The sequence below is a fragment of the Dermacentor silvarum genome, chromosome 7 (assembly GCF_013339745.2).
Source record: "Dermacentor silvarum isolate Dsil-2018 chromosome 7, BIME_Dsil_1.4, whole genome shotgun sequence".
In the NCBI taxonomy this organism is placed as follows: domain Eukaryota; kingdom Metazoa; phylum Arthropoda; class Arachnida; order Ixodida; family Ixodidae; genus Dermacentor; species Dermacentor silvarum.
The window spans coordinates 72,314,214-72,334,429 of record NC_051160.1 but is presented as its reverse complement, the minus strand read 5'-3'; the positions used below and the strand labels follow the sequence as shown (position 1 = coordinate 72,334,429).

Here is a 20,216-nt window from a genome sequence, read left to right as displayed (position 1 = left end):
CACCGCATATCCACGGGGTGAATGATCATGAGTGGGCGAAGCTCCGGAGGGAATCATCGGTTAACCGTGAATCTTCCGTGTAATTCGCCCAGTCTCGCCGCACTAAATCGAACGATTGACTTCCACCAATGACACGCGCCATATGTGACGTCATTCCTATTTTATAACAGCGCCCTTCATTATAATTGCACCATCTCCCGCTTAAGGGGACGCTAGCACAAACGCGTTAGAAACGTGCAGTACTCTAAGGGGAAGAGGCCACAGCGTCTTACGCAGCCGTTTACACATGCCGGAACGTGCACCGCGTTTGCTGACGCCATCAGCGTTTATGAATACGGGGGTAAGGCGGAGAGGCCACAGCGTCTTACACCAGCTTCTTGCACGGGCCGTAACGCGCTAGCACAAACGCGTTAGAAACGCGCAGTCTTTCGTTAATGTTGGGTATTTATTGCCATCGTGGTGCGTCTGTCCATGTGCGCTTCGTGGCGTAGTGGTTAGCGCCACGCGTTCAGAAGCGAGAGGTCCCTGGTTCGATTCCGCTACGGCCACAACTCTCGGAATTTTTTTTTCTCATAAAAGTAGACGTGGCTACCTACTACGACTACTACTACTACTACTACTACAGAGGAGGGACAGACCCACACCCTAAGGAGCTTCGCCCCTAAAAAAAAAAAAAAAGTAACGACAGACGCTGAGTGCGCTGCACTGTTGAAAGAAAAGTGGTTGAAGGCGGGGACGGCACCACAGGCTGCAAAAGACGCCATATTTGATGCTTACATCTACTCGATAACGGTAGAGCCAGCAATTTTTTTTTTCGTTCATTTCTCGGTAGGGAGTTTGTTTATTATTGCAAGACAAAAATAAAGGTCGGTTCCTTTTTTCTTCCATCTCTTGCCGTAGACCCACCGCTGGTACGTCTGTGTGACGTCACGGCACGGATTTCAAAGTATTATTTTGTATTTGGTCCGCTGCAGCTCGCTAAGAGCCATACACATAACTCTACGCCGGCGTTCTGAGGTGCCTGGTAGCCTGCCGGGGTTCTGTTCCTTCTGCTCAGTAGCATCTGCGTCGCGCCAACATGCAGTACCCGCGTGTAATTACAACACCGTCCGAGGAGTTCAACCGTAGCGATAAACCTTGATATCATGGTCAATGCTTCTCCTTTTGGGCGATTTCGCCATTTCAGTGACATTTCCCGTTTAAATTTATGCCAAATGGTAAGCGCTTCTCCGTGTGTCATTTGCTTCGCGCAGTTGAAAGGTGTCTGCGGCCCTAAACACCAGTTTCCATGTCGTATCTACGAGACCGAACTGAACAACTGTTAATGTACCTCCCAAGTGTTTCCTTTAAAATTACGCTCGGGTACGTGCCCGGCCCTTCCGTGCTCAGGTACCTCCAAGGTCCGGAACCATCGCCGTCTCATCCGCCTCCCACCCTTCGTCGAACACGCCGCAGAAGCAGCAGGCCGTACAAGCGACGGGCGAAGGTCACCAGCATCCGCAGCAGCAGCCGCCGCCGCAGCAGCAGCAGCAGTTCCGGTTTCCCAGGTCCAACCTGACTCTGCTGCTGACGCCGACCGTGAGGCACGGCGGCGCCCTGTCGGCGGCGCCCGGCATCAACCTGGCCACCGCGGCTCCCGGGTCCATTCTGCTGCACTCGCCGTCCGCCGGACAGTTCCGCCACCCGCTGGCCGCGGCAACCGGCCTGGTGCACGTGGGCCGCTTCCAGACCGCGCAGGCCTCGACGTCGTCCTCGGCGATGCCGGACTCGGCGACCAAGCCGCGCAGGACCGCTGCCGGTGCCAGATTTCTTATTTCTTATTGCGATAGCAAGTACACGGACACTCAAAGCGCATTTTTGCCGTCGCCATCGTCGCCGTCGCCGTGATGTTCCGTATAAAGTCCAACGGCGATAAAATCGTCGCCGCGCGCCGTGCGTTGTGTGTGCGAGTGAAAGCGTGCGAGGGTCAGCCGGCAACCGCAGCTTAATCTCGCGCACGCGAGAGAGGAAGGCGGCCGGAAGTGCACGGTCTTCGTTCAGCGGTGAGGCACGGGGAGGAGGCGAGGGAGACGGGAGCGGGCGGGAGGGTGCGTTTTGCTTCCACGGCTGCTGCTCACGGAGCTATCTTGAAAGCGATCTGCGACGCGGCCGAAGTGTGCGCCCGCGGGTGCCAAAGTGCATTCGCCGAGTGCCGGTATCTTCGTATGCGCTGCGCTTTCGACGTTTAGTTCGCGTTGAAGCGAGAGCCAGCGCGAAGGTCAATTTGCTCGCTGCCGCTGGCGCGCTTTCTCACTCCTGTGTTTTGACGAGCTCCCGCGGTCATCGAGCGAGATGTGTTCATGTTTACTTGCGCGCGCGTGACACCGTGCTTGTTTATTTAGTTAGTAAGCGAATATTTACAACTTTATACGACCGATAAAACTACTATCCTTACTTCGTACTACTAATTTGCTATCGCAATCGATGGTTCGCCTTTCGGGCGAAACTGCGTCTTTTTTAAAAATCTGCGTTCAAAGTGACGTTGGTGTCATTATCACTTTTTATCGAAGTGGATAAAGGCATTTGAAGTGAAAATAGGCTATTTCAGAAATATTTTGCCGCAAAAGTTACTTCAATGCGTTTAGCAGAAGTGGAGTTATTGGCAATCAAACACGGCCTCCGCTGTGCTCGCGTTCCTTCTTCAATGGCTTGCGCTGCGAAGGCTACGGCGGAGTGGGGCGGGGCCACAACGCTCCGCATTCGAGATTTTGCCGTGGCGCGCAGTTCAAATTTCATTTTGGATGGTAACGTAGACGCCACAACTTCTGATTTTGGTGCCTACGACGCCCTAAACGTAAGCCAAACGCGGTTCCCCTCAGCGAGACGCAGTGCGCTTAGCCAGTGGACTCGTGGCGGCACCCCGCGGCGGCCATGGTGTAGCCGACCGCAGCGACCAATAGCAGCCGCGTATGGGAACGTGCTTTATTACGAAATAAAGCGTCCATAAAAGAGTGAGGGTCATGGCTTCTGTTGAAAGGAGAGCGTTTCAGAGAAAGGTGACTTCGCGCTCCGCTCAAGCGCTCCATGCACCGCGTACGACAGCTAAACTTGGCTGAGATATTCACAGCAGCGTATGCTACCTGCGGACTATGTTATTTCACCAAGCACGAGGGGGGGTTCAGGGCCCCTTTAAACGGCGCCGGCTACTCCTCTTAATTCATACAGATGTGCTCGAAAAAAAAAGTTCAAACAAAGAATACAGAAAATACTACCGTTGATGGTTCTACAGTTCAGATACACGCAACATAAATACACAAAATTAGAACGTTTATTAGCAGTTTACAAAATTCGAATGTTGAGGTTAAAGGTAATAATTCGATCACTCATTGACGGAAAATACTGTGCTCACGAACACGCGCACGTAAAAAATTTAAGAAATAGACTGCTGCAAACGATATCCCCCACCTGTGCCACCTTGAAGTGCATTCTACAAAAGCTGACATACGGGAGGTGGCCAGTTGTAAGCGCATTTAACTTTGTCTCTGGTTTCCTCGCAGAACGCTCTCACCCAGCTGTCAACTACGCGCTGCGTTCTCTGAAGATTGGACCTTTTCTGGTTAGTCACGTTTCCCGTCTTCCTCATGGCACTAGACAAACTCGCTTCTCTCGCTACTGTCGAAAAATATTCTAATGCGGCTTACGCAAAGAATACGATTGAGTGTACACTGTCGTATTGGAAGTGAACACTTCATCGATTCATAGTTGCTCTCTGGAGCTTCGTTGTATTGACAGTGACGGTTTCATGTGTATGCGAGCTTCAGCTTGGCCGGTAGATGCAATATGGAGTGTTAGAATAGAGGCACGACTTTCGCTACGGTAAAGGAGGTGAGACCGTTTGGTTTCACGAATAGTTGAGTTCAGTCTCACATACATGTGACATTACAGCTTTGTATGTGAAACGATAAGCTACAGGTGTTCGTAGTATTTGTATTTTTTTACACTTTACGTGTTTCTATTTACATACATGTATGACTGCAAAAGTATAATAGTGACAGTGTGCAATGATAATTTTCTGGTTCTTCTCAGTTATAATTTTTTTTATTCTGCATGTTACCCACAGTCGAGCGTCTCTACAGCGACATTACCTGTATAACGAAGGAAAAATTCCGTCATGGTTCTATTGTGAGCGGTGCGGTGCCCGACCATTACAACAGTTACCTTTATAACGAATGATTTCGGAACCCCCAAACACTTCGTTATAAAGATGTTCAATTGTATTTCTCACAACAGATTTCTGCAAATGTTTCGTTTCTCGGACATCTCTAGCTTGCCGAATTGGCATAATGTACGGAGTGTGAGAGCCCGTCAAACTGCCCACATGGCACTTTTTTTCCGACGATCTTCATATCGTTGGAACATGAAAAAAAAAATGAATTGAATAGTGTGTGCATATGTAAGAAACATAATTGGGAGCGTCACATTTGGATGGGGATTATAAGCTTGCAGGACACGCGTCGGTTCCAGCTTCATTATGCGTACCTGCATAAAATTGCTGCCTTTCCCTCTGAACATTATAATCTCGTGGAGCATTTGTGTGATCTACATAGTAGATGTAGAGCACTGCATGGGTTCGGGCTTACCCGAAAGCCCGGCCCGGCCCGTGGGCCGGGGCCCGGGCCGGGCTCGGGCTTTCTGGTGGTGTGCCTGTAACGCGCAGCGAGTTATCCTCGCGCGTCTCAACTCTGAAAAACATGTATTTTCGATCTCGGGCCGGGTTCAGGCCAGTTTCGAGCCGGGCTCGGGCCTAAGGTAAAGGGGTGGTGGGCCGGGCGGGTAACGGAGATTATTTCCGGGCCCGGGCCGGGCCCGGGTCTCACCATAAAAGTTTTGATCGGGCTCAGGCGGGCAGCCCAACATAAAAACGGGCCCGGGCCGGGCCCGGGCTGAAAAAATCGGCCCGTGCAGTGGTCTAAGTAGATAGATAGATAGATATAGATAGATAGATAGATAGATTAGATATAGATAGATAGATAGATAGATAGATAGATAGATAGATAGCTAGATAGATAGATAGATAGATAGATAGATAGATAGATAGATAGATATATAGATAGATAGATAGATAGATAATAGATAGATAGATAGATAGATAGATAGATAGATAGATAGATGATAGATAGATAGATAGATAGATAGATAGATAGATAGATAGATAGATAGATAGATAGAGATAGATAGATAGATAGATAGATAGATAGATAGATAGATAGATAGATAGATTACAGCCACTATAACCTCTGGAGTGTAAAGGCGGCTACTCCCTATCGTGTTGGTGACAGACAGGGGTGTTGCCAGGGGGGTGGCAACCCTCGGCCTTTGGTAGGAGTCGAACCCACCACTTTTGGTGATAACTCGGGTGAAGTTAGTTAGGGCACAGATAATCAAGATAGAGTTAATTAAGGCACTCGAACTCGCGACTTTGGGTGGGAGTCGAACCCTCGACCTTTGGAATTAAGAGTGATGACTAAGGGAAGTACACTAAGCAAATTAAGGGGGGTGAATAAGCGAATTAAGAGGGGTGACTAAGCGACATAGACAAGTGAATTAAGGGGGTTGAGTACATGTGTCAGTCTTTAATAGCCAACCAGACGCATTTCTGGTTAACATCCCTGCCTTCTCTTTCTCTCCTCCTCCTCCTTTAATGCATCAGCACTTGAGCTTTCGACTTCAAGTCATCTTAGGGACAGCATAAGAGACCCCGTGAATTCCCCATCCCCTCTTTTTCCCCCCCTTTTTTTAATGAATCGGTGTATGAGCATTTGCCTCGGCCCTGGAGAGGCGAACGCCATAGCCATCGTGAAAATAAGACATTCCGCGTAAACAACGATAACCACCGGTGTCTGCATTCTTGGAGCGAAAAAAAAAAAGAAATAATCTTTACCAGTCGCTAAGTGCCTCGGTGGAATGTCGTTAACCGTGAGTAACTACAAGGATACGAGCATGCTGCCGTGTGCGGTGGTGGTGGTGAAAAGATTTATTGTGTGTGGCTAAATGCAGCTGGAAGCGGAGGACCCCGAGCTGAACCTAGGTTACAAGTTCAAAATCATCTTCAGCAAGAGGTAAGTGATGCTCAAGAAAAGTCTACCCTCTCTGGCGAAATCGGCAGCGCATTCGGCGTCTTTTCTGACCTGATCTAAATGTGTAGCAGTTCCGTGGCCGAAAAGTGACTATCTGTGCGTCTATAGACACCCCGACAAGCGCCTTTAGAGCTGCGTTTAGACGGAATTCAGTTAAGGAGAGCAGCGGTTGCCCCACTCGAATAGACAACTCTGTGCAGTTTATCGTAGTAATTCGTAATTTTGCTTCTCGCTTCGCGTTTCACCGGTTCCACGTTCCAGGCCAGCCTGGAGGAGAATGTTTTGGGATATCGATCGTGTCGGAGCGTGTTGGCTAAAATAAATGTGCCGTGCTATCCATTGTTTCTTTTTTCCTTTTTTTTTAACAAGAACGCTGTTATCTATGCAAAGCTCAGGTGTAGTGAAGCACATATGAAAAAGTTCTGGTTTTGCGGAGCAACTGCACCGGATATATGGAAGCATTTGCAAATCCTTCGGAATATTTCGAATAGTATTATGTCAGTGTTATCAGCCTTTCAGATTGCACCGGAAATGCGATGCTAACTTGAAACAGAATAATATACCGGTTGGCTTCGTTACGGGTTGCATCTCCCGGCTATAATAGCGACCAAAACTCAGTGCATATCTGTTAAGTCAAGCGAAGGCAGAATAAGTTGCTCGAAATGATTATCATGTACTAAGTTCTTTACCTCCGATAAAGAGTCAGTCGAGTTTTGCTTTTTTCTAGTGGCGTTTTTCTTTCTTTCTCAATCTTTTAATTTTTTCTCAAAAGCGCGTACGCAAACCATGACGACTTTTCTTCCTTCTTCCCGAAATAAACCAGTTGTTACTGAGAGCAGTGCTGAGTTCTCTCTATTGTCCGTCAATTTCGTTACGTTCATTTAATTTATGCAGTTAAGTTTCTACGTGGACGACAATTTTGCTATATATCGTCCTTAAAACAATCGTGAAAAGACGCTAACGCGAGGGAGATGTAGCGGACCACACAAACGCGTCCTGTCTTGTGTCCATGTCTTGTACGCTTGAATTCAATGTCGCGAATTGTTACCGACCCGCTCTGTTCTTTTTTTTTTGCATTAATTAAAGGGGAGATAAAGCGAAATAATAGTTCAAGCTGATAGTAAATTGCGCTTCAGTAATAGCGAAATGTCCATTCTTTTCGCGAATGGAGGCTTCGAGCGTATAAACCGGGAAAGAAGCAGAACCGAAATGCAAGGGGCGACGCCGCCGCCTTGAAGTTATTCCCGCACCAACTTGCTGTGACGTCATGGGTGTCACGTCATGGATGTGACGTCTGCTTTGGCCCGGATGGTTGTCGTTCGTTAAAGATGGACTACACTGCACCTTAAAGCAGCCAAATACTGCTCGATTCGAGAACTGCGCTGAAACGACCCGCGTACGAGAAAGTGCTTTGAAATCTGTGACATCAATCTTATAATACGTACCGACGTTTACGTTTCGTCGCGAAGGGAAAAAAAAGAGAGCTTTTACTTACACTTTCTCTTCTAATAATCACCCTGTTGCCCCGAAATTAACGAATATATTTTGAAAGCAGTTCATACTGATTAGTCTCCGTTTAATGTTCAGCAACGTCTTGCTCAAAGCAAGCTCCAAAAGTAGTATGCATAGGAAAACTATGTGAGCGCTGTCAGGTAGTTTGAGGTTTTTCTCTTTTCCTATTTATGATGAACCTCATGGACTGCGTCATGAGTTGCGCTTGCTTTGTTGTGCGTGTATCATCTTTTTTTTTCCCCTTCACATTATAACGCCAGAAAGGCCAACAGCATGAGTTAATATAGGGTGGTTCAAAAGCACCCTGCGCATTATAAATACAACGTTACATGATCACAGCCTTACATCGCAACGTATTACTGAGTGCAAGAAGTACATTATACCACAGTGTACAACGCACCATGTAATGTCGCCATGAGGCGCCGTGTACACTTTCGTTCACGCAAAGATCGTCCATCAAAAGGAAAATCATTGAGGAAAATTTTAATAAGTGTCTCATACTTCGCAGCACATTTTATGGGACCTGTGCCCCAATATTTGAATATGTTGTGGAAAGGAAAGTTTAGTTATTAGGCTTGTTGGAAGGTAGGCGGCTGGCTGGCTGCACTCCGTGTCAGTAAGTCGTCATGCAGCGGGTTCACTTCATTCATTGGCTTTCACAATGTCTTACATCACGCATATTTTTAAAATGATTGGATAGGCGCTTTCAAAGTATGGTATGCATGAAATAATCTGTGTTCGCATATTTTTGCGGTCCTGCGGAGAGTACTCGCATGGAGTCCACATTTCGTGAACCCTAAAAAATAAAGGAAAAAAAAACCTGCTGAACAACTTACAAATTATGAATCCAACCTGCAGCTGTACACGCTTTTTAGTGATTCCGAAGAGGCAGGAAATGGGGTGAAAATAAATTGTGACGGTCAGAATGATTAGCGTTCCGTGAAGCGTTGCGAGTGACGCTGTCAAAGTTGAAAGGAATCCAATGACAGTGCTGTAAGCGAGTAAATCTTTTAAAGCTAGACGGGGATGGCGCTGGGGGGCTCATGCGCAGGCGCTTTATGTACGAGTTCGAGAGCATGCCGTCCTCGGAGGACGAGGGGATGCGGCTGTCCTGCGTCATCGTGCCCTTCCAATCGCTGCAGTCGCTGCGCTGCGAGCAGGACTACATCCTCGTCCAGGTGAGCAACTCTATCGCGCAGACTGCCCCCGTTTACCCTTTAACATGGCGTGATATTGCACGAGAAGGGCAACCGGAGTGCTCGATTGTTGGTGGACGCCTTATACGATGTAGTATTATACCTTGTATAGATTACGAGTGTGCGAATGTTCGAGACTTTCGAATGACGAATCGAATATTCTCGTATTCGATTAGGTTTTCGAATCGAAGTCACTTTCGTAGAGCTGTAGCAATGAGCTTTACAAAAGCAAACGAGCAGGCGAGTCGTCACCCTATGTTGGTGGGCGGTGTACTCAGTCCAGGAAGCCGTGATGTACGAATACTTTTTTTCGAATGGTTCTCGAATATTTCAAATCGTCACCTCTATCGCGATAAAACGTAATAATGGATTTAAAGGGCGGTAAATTTGACGCTTCGCGGCCATATCAAGCATAAACAGACCAGAAGCTATACGTAGTAGAAGAGCACGGTACGTCGCCGAAGCAGCCTGACTATTCCGGCGAACATTCGCACCCACCGATGAGTCACGAGTGCGCGAACCAACTGCTTATTTGTTCCCAATGCTGTACTTGTAGATTTAGTGCACAACGCCTCATTACGTAAAAAAGTTGTCGCAGTTTCACCTGAAAGGCGAAGCATCAATTGCGATAGCAAATTTGTAGAGAGCTATACGGAGTAATGATATTAGCTTTATCAGCTGTATAAACTTGGACATGAAGCAGCACCGGCAACACGCAGAACTGTTGTCGACGCCGTCGGCGTTTTGCCCGCGTTCGCTCAAAATGCGTGCGGCGTTGGTGACTATTGCCGGAGCCTCTGATATAAATAGGCACTTGGTGCCGCAGCTAAACGTCGCGTCCCTTCCCTCCCCCATCCCCCCTCCCCCACGGCCTCTCGCGCGTCGGAAGAAGGCGCGTTTGCTCTACATATATGGTGATTGTAAAGAAGGAAAGAGGCGCCTACTTCTGCTGCCCTTAAGCGAGCACGGCGCAGAACGCGCGTTTGTTCTCCGCCGTGCGTTCACTCCCCGTGAAAGCGCGCGCCCCTCGCGCCCTTTCACTCGCACATACAGCGTTCGGCGCGCGGCGACGATTTCATCTCCATTGACGTCATACGGAACCTCACGGCGACGGCGACGACGACGGCGACGCCGACGGCAGAAATCTGCTTTTGAGTGTCCATATAATTGCTATCGCAATAAAAGTTATAACAGAAACTCGCGAATTGCGTCCGCAATGGTCTGCACCACGACTGTTGTGGAATTAGTCCATGGAATTCGCATCTTCCAGCTCGTCTACCTAATGTTTAGTGCGTTGAACTGTAATGGTAATTTAGTCATGTAGTAGTAGTCATGTAGAATAAAGCACTGCGCTACGAAGGGCGGAGAAGATCCCGGGGTCTGCTATGTACAAGGCTACAAAGGTGCTGCAGCGTTTTTTGAAGTGCACAAGCCTGTATGACCGCCCGTGACGAAACTCGGCGATGAACGCTTGACTGTGTAAATATGCAAGCTGTGAACTTCTCTCTTCCTTCTCCTCTTTCAATCCCTTCTCCCCCTTCCCCAGTGCAGGGTAGCCTACCGGGCTCAGCCTGATTGACCTCCCTGCCTTTCCCTTATGACTTTCTCTCTCTCTCTCTGTCTAGTGATAAACGTTTTCTGTTTGATGTACTAATACTTAAGCGTTAACCTTGATGTACTTATATACATTCAACATCATTGTTTAAAATGTGAAATTCGCTTGTGGTAACTGTGCGTTTCTATTGGTCTAAGTAGTAATATTTCAGTAAGACTGTGTGGACTCCGACATTTCTGTGAAAAGTTGCCATGTATGCGATGATCACTTCCTCGTATATAAGTTATCGCCCTAGGTGATATCGCACCGTCATTGTGTCTCAAAATGTTCGTATCGTCCTTTGTTGGAATAATTTTTTTTCCTAAGCATTTAGATGCTCAGACACAGAAAGCAAACTTTCACATGTTACGATGTCCAAGTGAGTGTGCCGCTCTCTTGAAGGCGCCGTGATAGCGGCAGTGTCCTACGACTGCTACACTGGGCCTCTTCGATTATCCGTTCCTGACAGTCCCGGACTGCCCGAGACGGTGCTTTCAGCCAATGAGCGTTGCGTACGTCGTCTTTCGGACAGTCCGGGACTGTCAAAGACGGATAATCGAAGAGGCCCACTGTCTGCGTCCAGACGCGGCACGTGTTTTACAGGCGCCTCACCTTCTTCTATCCCAGGTGCATTCGAGACCCGTCATGTTCCTGGGCCGACGCACCTCCCCTTCGAAGAAGAAAGGCGCCGCGAGCGCCACCTGCACGTCATCTCTGTCCGACCATCTGGAGCACTATCCCGTGCACAAGGCGAGGGAGCATTCACGTGCTGCATCCTCCCAAGACCCGAACACAGCTCCCCGACATGATCGCTTTTCAAAGGCGGTTCTTGTTGCTGACTGGCCGTTAAAAACGCGAAATAATTTTTTATGTTCGCAAGTCACTACTAGAGGGCCAACTGAAATTTGGGGGCGGGTCAACTTGAACTTTGCAAGTGGGCCAAGTTACATTTGGGGGGTGGGCCAACTTGAGAATTTGGGGGTGGCCCAATGTCCAATTGAACGCAGTTAGAACGCGGACGAGAGCTTGCTCGGACAATGAACGCGCGCGTAACACAGGCTTGCGGGAGCGACCGCGAGGGTGACATGCCATCGCGGCGACGCACTCTCTCCGCTCACGCAACATCTCACGTGCTTACTGCGGCAGCTGGTGTTCCCTCTTGCCCGCTCTGCTCTGTCGAGGCGCGCTCGTGCCCGGCGTTCCGGCAGTCGCTTTGAAGGGGCCGGATGCGGCGAGAGAATCTGACAGTTGTCTACTAAAGCCTGCAATGAGCATTCTTTGCCACCGGAAAGGCCATTGGTAGCCGCGCATAAGCTAGGAAAAACACGTAAGCAAAACTAAGCAAAAGCGAAGTCACAGCCGAGCCAAAACAATGCATGCGCTTTAGTAGACAATGCCCAGAAATTCTGTAGCTTTCTCAACAGTCCGTTACTCCAGAAAGTACACTCCGCGTGCATAACTGAGTTGCAATATTTCTGACGGCCTCTCCTCTCTGCAGGTTCAGCTGAACAACACCGACGTGGTTCGAGTTCGCCACCTGCTGTGGCAGTTCAACCCGCGATTCCACGAGCTCATGTTACGGCGAATGAGCGACGCCGACACCAAGCTTGACGAACCGCTTCCGCCGTACGGGGCGCCAGGCAGAGCCGCTTGGCGGCACGAGGTGGCTAAGGCCAACAAGGGTACGCAGTCGATCGATCAGTCAACCGGTCGGTCGATTGACGAGAGCCGATCCATACCTTCGTTGGTCTCGATCAGTTTCATTTGCTCAGCGTGCTAGTCAAGCAATCACTTGGACTCTCCATCGGTTAAGATACTCGGCGTGTTAATCGTGCGATCAATTCATACCACAGTCTAATAATGCGCCCACGAGAAACGACATTGCGTTTCATTTATTACCCCCTTATAGTGGCCCGGACTGCGTTACAAAAGGGGAGAGGGGCGGGTTTATTATGCAAGTAGAGTAGCAATAAGCATACACGCTTTAGAGAACAACAAAGCTGAAGAAAACAATGTTCCAGAAAAAAGGTGATGAAAAAATTGCATCAATACAGAATTTTAAAGTATGAAAACGAACCATCGCGTTGAGTTATGGTAACAGGAAACAAGAGGAAAAAACAACAGTAAAATGGTGTACGCGGATAAGGGATCCAAACACAAATATGCATAGCGGAAGCGTCACCAGCATTGAGGGGGTATAGTGCATATGTTCACTTGAAATAATAAAATTACTAAAATTGCTGACAAAATTACTTGAGAGAACTCAGGCGCAGCGGTCATTCCGCCAGCATAGAAATGATGATTATAGTACGTGGATTTGTCTAATCATCGCGCTTGTGGCTTCATACGTTCTCGTGGCGTTATTCGTTACGATTTGGCTTTCTAAATATACAGGCACTTATGGTTTTATCTCAGTAAGGCAAGGAGGCCTTGTGCATATGCGTAATCATTGCAAATTTTAGCATTTATAAAGCAATACTTTGTTGGAAACGGTACATTTGCAGCTCTCGTACACACTAGCGGCAGAATTCCTTCTAGCGGTTTCTGTCGGAAGCGGCCACATTCCGATGGAGGGTGGAATGACCGAAAGCTCCTGTGCCTAGATTCAGGCGCACGTTACAGAACCTTCCGCGGCCGGAAGTTAATTCGGAGCCCATCGCCACTACACGATGATTGCTGGTCTGTATATGTTTGAATTTCTGCATTCGTGACATTTTGCTTGTGACTGCATTTTTCTGTGGACATTTCGTGCTTTGAGTGTGTAGCGGATTTTCTCAGTTAATTTCTTTCATTTACCTCTGTGACATCGTGTTACTTGACCAGATATTGATTGTCCCTTGCTGAATGTTCCGATTAAGTATGAATTACATCACACGCGAATGTTGGCAGAACTTGGCATCCTGTCGACTCAATTTACTTCGATTGTTTCATCAAATGTTCTTGTGCGTTTCAGATGTTTATAATTAACTGTGAGGCAATTATTTTTTTGGAATGCAAGTACTCTAGGACTTAGTTATGCGATGTATATGATTTCTCTCCTTTTATTGCGATAACAATTACATGGACACTCCAGCCGAATTTTCGCCGTTGGCGTCGGCGTGAGGTTCCGCATAAAGTCCAAGTGCGATAGGGTCCTATCGCGCCCCGCGCGCCTAAGCTGTGGGTGTGAGGGAAAGCGTGCGAGGGTGAGCCGAGAAGGATGGTGGCTTGGACATGAGTGCTCAGTGTTGTAGGTCACGTGATAAAGCGTGCGCAAGGTCGGGAGGGAGTTGGTAGGTGTGCACGCGGTACCGCGTTCGAGCGCGCACTATAGGGTGGGGGCAGGTGAGCGGGGGTCTTCTCCTCTAAACCTGCGTGGCTGTCCACGCGGCGGAGCACGTACACCACCCGCGCTAGGGAGCCTACATGCAACGCCGTTTTCGTTGCATGTAGGCTCCCTAACCCGCGCCTTCTCTTGGACGTTATCTTCGGCGGATGCAAATGTTCCGCGAGCCGAGATGGCTGGCGGCAGCATGTGCGCTGTCTTGCACGCGCCTAGTGTTGGAGGTCATGTAATCTCCAGTTTCGGAGACGCGTTGAAGCGAGAGGCTGCACGAAGCGTTCGCTACCCGCTGCCGGCGGGTAGCGAACGCTTCGAGTTGTGACAGTCAGTGTTCGCGGTCATCGAGTGAGTTCTGTTTGTTTGCCTGTGTGCGCGTGACACCATTCTTGTTAGTTTAATTATTAGGGGAATGTTCACTAAAACTTATAGAGCCGATAAAAATACGGTCCCTATTTGGTATATATAGTTGCTTATGGCTTTTATATCGTTATCAATGTTCCCCTTTCGGGCGAAACGGCGACTTTTTGCAGCCGCCCTGTGTTCCGTGTGATTGTTGTCACTTTGTATCGATGGGGTTTTGAAAACACATTGTGAGGCATTTGTTTGCCTTTATGTCAAGCCTCTCAGCATTTCCTTTTGATATGCTGTGAAATAAACTTCAGCTTCACTTGCGCTATACTTTCATGCGAAAAGAAGTTGCCAGCACCGTCTCTTGGCGCCAACACTTATCTACTTGTCCATGCCAATAATAGGAACAGTAATAATGATAGCGATTTCTTGTGGTTGCAAGTCCGTTTGCAGAAACGTTTCTGCCGTGTTTCAATCTGCGCGCATCAACCTTCACGACGCAGCCGCCAAGAAGACCCCGGTAGGTCGACGCCGCGGTATGGTGGCCCGCAACAGGGCGGTCGCTGCAGCGGCAGGCCATCCCGTCTCCACTGTGCCCGGCGGAGGACCGGGAGCGTCGCCGCTCGTGCCCTTCGCGGGGTTGCCGTCACCGGCGGCGACGGAGTCGGGCGCGCCGGCCGCCCCGACGTGCGCGTGCCGCGTGAGCTGCCGCGTGGCCCGCTGCTCGTGCGCCAAGGCCCGCACCCGCTGCGACCCCGCGCGCTGCGTCTGCCTGGCCTGCGACAATCCCCTGAACCTGCTCGAGGCCGTGGGCATCCCGCTCGGGGAAGCCCAGGCCGACCCGTGCCTCATGCAGGCTGTCTTCCAGGTAAATGTGCGGCGGAAGATCGAAGCCGGTGCATGACTTCCCCGCCGTACACTGTGGCTTGTCTTTCTCGGCCATCTAATGCTTTAATTTGGATTTTCGTCATCGCGTTGTCCTGCAGAAATATCGGAAAATATGAAGAATGTTGCAGTGGGGGGCGAGACGACCACAACAGTAATAGACAGGCTTCAATGATTTAACGTGTCGCCGACCAGCGAGGATGCCTTGATCTGCATGGAATGCTCCTTCGTGTATAACCTTCGCAGGTGTCCGATCTTCCGTGGTACCTGTGCCAGCAGGTGCGCCTCAACTGCTGCCCGGACTCCGTGATGGTGCGCGAGTGCATCCCGGGCCCGATGCCGTGCCCGCGGTGCCGACACCCCGCGCAGTACTCGTGGTGCGCCAACACGCTCTTCCACGGCTCCACCAACCACTGCTCCGTGTGCGTGCGCTGCAACCTGTTCGCCGGCCAGCACTGCCAGGTATTCCACGTTTGTTTCCTTCTTCTTTGACAGTGGCGTCATGTCGGTACCTATTCCGAAACTATGGGCTTTTGGATCTTACCGTCTTTTCATTCGACACGCAGGCCTGCAACTCGTGCTACTACTACAGCGGCAACGACAAGAACTGCCCCCGATGTCGTCGCACTCAGGGAATGCAGATTGTGCAGAGGCAGGCGGCGGCCGCGAACACCGTGCAGCTGCTGTCCATCCCGGCATTGCCCGAATACCAGCAAACGCAGGCACAGCAGTCGGAGGCACCGGCTGTGTTGCAAGCGATTGACGCGCCTCCACCGACGATAGTCTTGAACGCTGCGCAGGTCCCCGAGAGCGCCACTCTAGTCGTGGATACGCCTCAAGATTCCACCACTGAGGCTGCACTCGAGGCCGATGAGGAAGTTCCTCACGTTGCTCCTCACGTTGCTCCTCACGTTGCTCCTCACGTTGCTCCTCAAGTTGCTCCTGACGTAGTCCCTGACCTGGCCCCTGGCATAGTGCCTGACGTGGTTGAAGTCCCTGGCGGTGATGAAAGCTTTGAAAAGCTCGTTGTGGCTGACGTAAACCAAGGGAAGGACAAAGCGGCAGTAATTTGCACCAACAGCCAACCCGGCGACAGAGACAGCGCGCCTCCACTGGTCGTTGATATCTAATTTAAAGAGATAGGGACTCTGCGTGTGTTGGTCACTAACGATAGTTGCAGCCTGCCATTCTGCTTGTGCCGGAAATGCACCTCATTCGTCGTCACGATTCCTGTCCTAGGTGATGGTTGGCAGATATACGTCTACTTGGCTGTGATTTGCATTATTTGTCACCGCGAGTGTTGTTGGGGGAGGGAATTTGATAGGTACACGGCGTAGCTTTCAGGATTCACTGCGTACTCGGCTAAGCTAGATTGTGTTGCAGGGATTCGGCTCTGATAAGGTACCCCACGTTCAAACGGTGGCGATGTCGCCCCTGACACACTGCAAGTGACGAAATGCAGTCTTGCAATAGACATAAGTTGTGTCCAATGATGACAACGCGGAAAGTGTGGTATGGCACGGCAGTTCACTGCTGATTCTAATTTTTAAATGGTTATTGCAGCAATGCCAGAAGTTGTGAATGCTGAAAGGCCGTGTCAATACTGTCAACGCATCGAGCGCACATTTCGGGAAGCACATGACCTCTGGAAGCTTTATAGTCGCAGGGTGCATGACACAAAAAAAAAATACTCTAAGTTATTCCAGTGTTCGTGGTTTAAAACCGCAAATTCTCCTCCGAGTACATTGTCGATGGCTTGGCTGCTACTATTATTTTCTCATTTATACTAGTCACTTGAAGTTACGCTAACAATCCGGACGGATTTTGCGAGAACAGCGTCATCGCGTAGCTTCTGTTTCTAGAATGCTCACTTTGTATTTGGTGTGATTGAATACCGCGCAAGTTGCGCGGACGAGTATTGTTTTGTTCTTTTTTGTACGTAGAGTGTGCGACCTCATCCTGTTTGTTTCGCTATCCCTTGCGGAGCTATAACTTATTGATCTTCATCAGCGTCTGCTTAGCGGAGGTTCTCTCGTTTGATCTGCTGCTTACAAAGCTCGAGTAAATTGCTCTAAGTGAGCTGTGGTCACGTACTCCACCTAAACCCACTTCATCGTTTCTCGTGGCTCACCTGTTGTTGGGGTCTATTCATGGATCCCTGAAGCCTCACCCGTACACCCTCACGACGCCAACTGTCAGTGCAAGTTTAAGCGTCGAGATGATATCATTCTTTTTCCCGGTGTTCGTTTTAAGCACAAGCATTTTAAGCAGCTTCAGGTCGCATTGTTTGCGACCTTCCCGAACCGCACTAGAGGGAAGCTATTTTTCTTCGGTCTGTTCAAGCAGCGTACAGCTTTTCTATGGTATTTCGCTAGCCGGAACACGTTGGAGCGCGAGGTATCTGAAGTTCTGTGATTTGCGCTCCGCACTTTTTTTTTTTTTGCTGAAGCTCTAAAATATGGATTTGTTCCCGTATGACACCGCATAGTTATTTATTACTTGCTACAGCTCCTTGAGAGATGTAGTCGACCGTCCTGTCACGAAACAATGACCTCGCTTCATGTTACACGTTATTCCTGTTTTGGAATCCAGTTAGTTGACCCAATTGAGGTCGTTAATCACATGCAGAACTGATCGCTGCGTTTTCTTTAATCCGAAACCTGTTGTCATTGTCTCGTTGTTACCGTTTCTAAAGACAGGAACTCTTTCCAAGGAAAGCTGTTAGGATTATTTATTTATTTATTTATTTATTTCTGTTTCTTTGTTTAGTGATATGTTTCTTTGTTTAGTCATTTGTTTATTTGGCTTTGCTGTTTATTATATTTTAAGTTATTTAATGTTCTCATGAATATCTCGGCAGATTGCTGTTACAAACACTAGTTAGGTAAGGTATAAATCATTCCCTCATTTGCTTTGAGACGCATTCACTGGATACATAGCATCAATCATTTCGTACATCAACATAACTTGCGCACTTCAAGGCAGCGGTGTTCAAGAGGTGCTGCTTTTTTTTATTTTCGCCCCTGTTCATTTGGGGGTCGTAAGGGGCATTTCGGAGCGAGGTTCAGCTCGAAAATATTATTTGCCAATAATGAACACGCAAGCTCTAAAGAATGGACTCGTATCGCTTGCGAATATGTTGATGGTTTTGTTGATGCTATGGGCGAGCGAATGTCCGTCTTTTTTCGCTGCCGTAAGTTGCGTCATGTAATGACAAACTACATTTAGTGCTGCGCTCGTTTGTATGTTCTTGTTTTCGCACATTAATTTACATGCGAGGTGCATTCTGTTTGAGAAGGTTGGTACGCACAAACTGACTTTTTTTTCATTTTTTTTCTTTGCTTTTTTTTGCGCCAGATGAGCGCTGATGTATCTATGGGAGCCTTCAAACTCAAGGTGGGCTTGATGTTTGTTTTTTGGGGGCTGGAAGGTACACTAGTGCTTTATCTATTTTGTGCCGCAATAAACGCACTACGTTGATATTATACTGAGTGTTTGGGTCATGTGTCGCTGCAAGTTTGCGAGCAGGGGCCAGCGGGACTACTTGCAAGAACTTATTGTGGTGCTATTATGGTGCTTGTTAAGAGTCCGTGGTGTTCGGTCTTGTCCTGTTTGTGTCTGTTTTATTGGCGCTACGATGGATTCATGAAGTATCGACCAAATAGCCCCAAGAACAAGCTATTTCGAGTTTCCTTGCGTGCTACCGAGATTACGAAGTTTCACCGTATCCGTGCTTATCGGAAACCGGTAAGCACCAACGAATATTCGTTTTTTGTATATTTATTACACGTCCTCTATCACCGAACACAAAGCGAATTGGCAAAATTTGTAACGTTCCGTTGCACGGAGATTGACAAAAAGAAAAAAAAGTTGTCGCAGTTTCACCTGAAAGGCGAAGCATCAATTGCGATAGCAAATTTGTAGAGAGCTATACGGAGTAATGATATTAGCTTTATCAGCTGTATAAACTTGCACATGCCGCAGCACCGGCAACACGCAGAACTGTTGTCGATGCCGTCGGCGTTTTGCCCGCGTTCGCTCAAAATGCGTGCGGCGTTGGTGACAGTTGCCGGAAATAATCATGCCGAACCACGTCATCCGGAACCGAGGAGGTTTTTGTCCCGAACCATCCCGACCACACAGGCCCTCCGCGTGGCGCAAGGCGTTAGTGAACAAAATTGAATTTCTCAAAGTAAAATTCGTCAGAAAAACCGTAAAGTACGACTTAACCGCAACCTACAGGCGTGATAGCGTCGGATTGTAATTTGAATATACGATAAAGCCTGATAAGCAGCCAGGGATCCTTGAATGCTATCGCGTTCCATTCTTAAAGGCGAAGCTTAAGCGGCATCTAATTCTGATGGTGTTTCGCTGTACATTAAAAATTGGTTCTAAGCAACATTGAGCGGAATGTTGAAAACGAAGCTTTTCTAAGTTTTGGACACGCGCGCGCCTCGGGGTAACAGCAAACAATTAATAAAATAATAAAAAAAAGGTCCTAAGGCCTTCGCATTTTGATATTAGATGGCTTAAATTTGCTCCTGTAAAAACGTCTTTCCAGCAATTCATTTGTGTTTCAAAGTGAAGCAGACTTTAAGGGGATCAGTGTAAGCTTGGTCTTTTTAAGCTGGCTTTTCCACGTTGTCTGTTGTAGTGAAGCCTACTCATAAAGAAAAATGTGATGCGAACGGAGCCCGATAACACTAACGCGTTCCACTTAAGGCGAAGCTTAAGCGTCCTACAATTCTTACGCAACGTTTCCTACAGATATCACTGCAGGAATTTCTGGCGTCAGTGTCTGCGGGTGCCCCAAGCATGGTTATACTTGGAATGCCAGCAAACTTGGAAGTAGAAAAAATCGAGAAGAAGACATAGACAAAGTGACAGGAAGGTGGCAGCCACCTTCCTGTCACTTGTCTATGAACCTCACGCGACGGCGACGGCAGAAATCTGCTTTTGAGTGTCCATATAATTGATATCGCAATAAAAGAGACGCCTACTTCTGCAGCCCTTAAGCGAGCACGGCGCAGAACGTGCGTTTGTTCTCCGCCGTGCGTTCACTCCCCGTGAAGACGCGCCCCTCGCGCCCTTTCACTCGCACATACAGCGTTCGGCGCGCGGCGACGATTCTTCTCCAAATGACGTCATACGGAACTCACGGCGACGGCGACGCCGACGGCAGAAATCTGCTTTTGAGTGTCCATATAATTGCTATCGCAATAAAAGCAAACTGTAGCGAATGA

At 48.6% G+C, this 20,216-nt stretch overlaps 1 protein-coding gene across 2 annotated transcripts in view; it reads left to right on the top strand.

Annotated features, from left to right (window-relative positions):
* The window catches only part of LOC119458207 (uncharacterized), a 61,567-nt gene extending 43,107 nt beyond the window's left edge, over window positions 1-18,460 (top strand). For both annotated transcript variants that reach the window (XM_049670839.1, XM_037720031.2), the window contains exons 8-16: window positions 1,390-1,798; window positions 3,537-3,595; window positions 6,037-6,098; window positions 8,680-8,806; window positions 11,046-11,168; window positions 11,917-12,100; window positions 14,592-14,956; window positions 15,220-15,435; window positions 15,540-18,460. In XM_049670839.1, coding sequence (XP_049526796.1) covers window positions 1,390-1,798; window positions 3,537-3,595; window positions 6,037-6,098; window positions 8,680-8,806; window positions 11,046-11,168; window positions 11,917-12,100; window positions 14,592-14,956; window positions 15,220-15,435; window positions 15,540-16,103 — 2,109 coding nt within the window. In that variant the 3' untranslated portion in view covers window positions 16,104-18,460. The remainder of the gene's footprint in view (window positions 1-1,389; window positions 1,799-3,536; window positions 3,596-6,036; window positions 6,099-8,679; window positions 8,807-11,045; window positions 11,169-11,916; window positions 12,101-14,591; window positions 14,957-15,219; window positions 15,436-15,539) is intronic.
* Window positions 18,461-20,216: the final 1,756 nt, after the last annotated feature.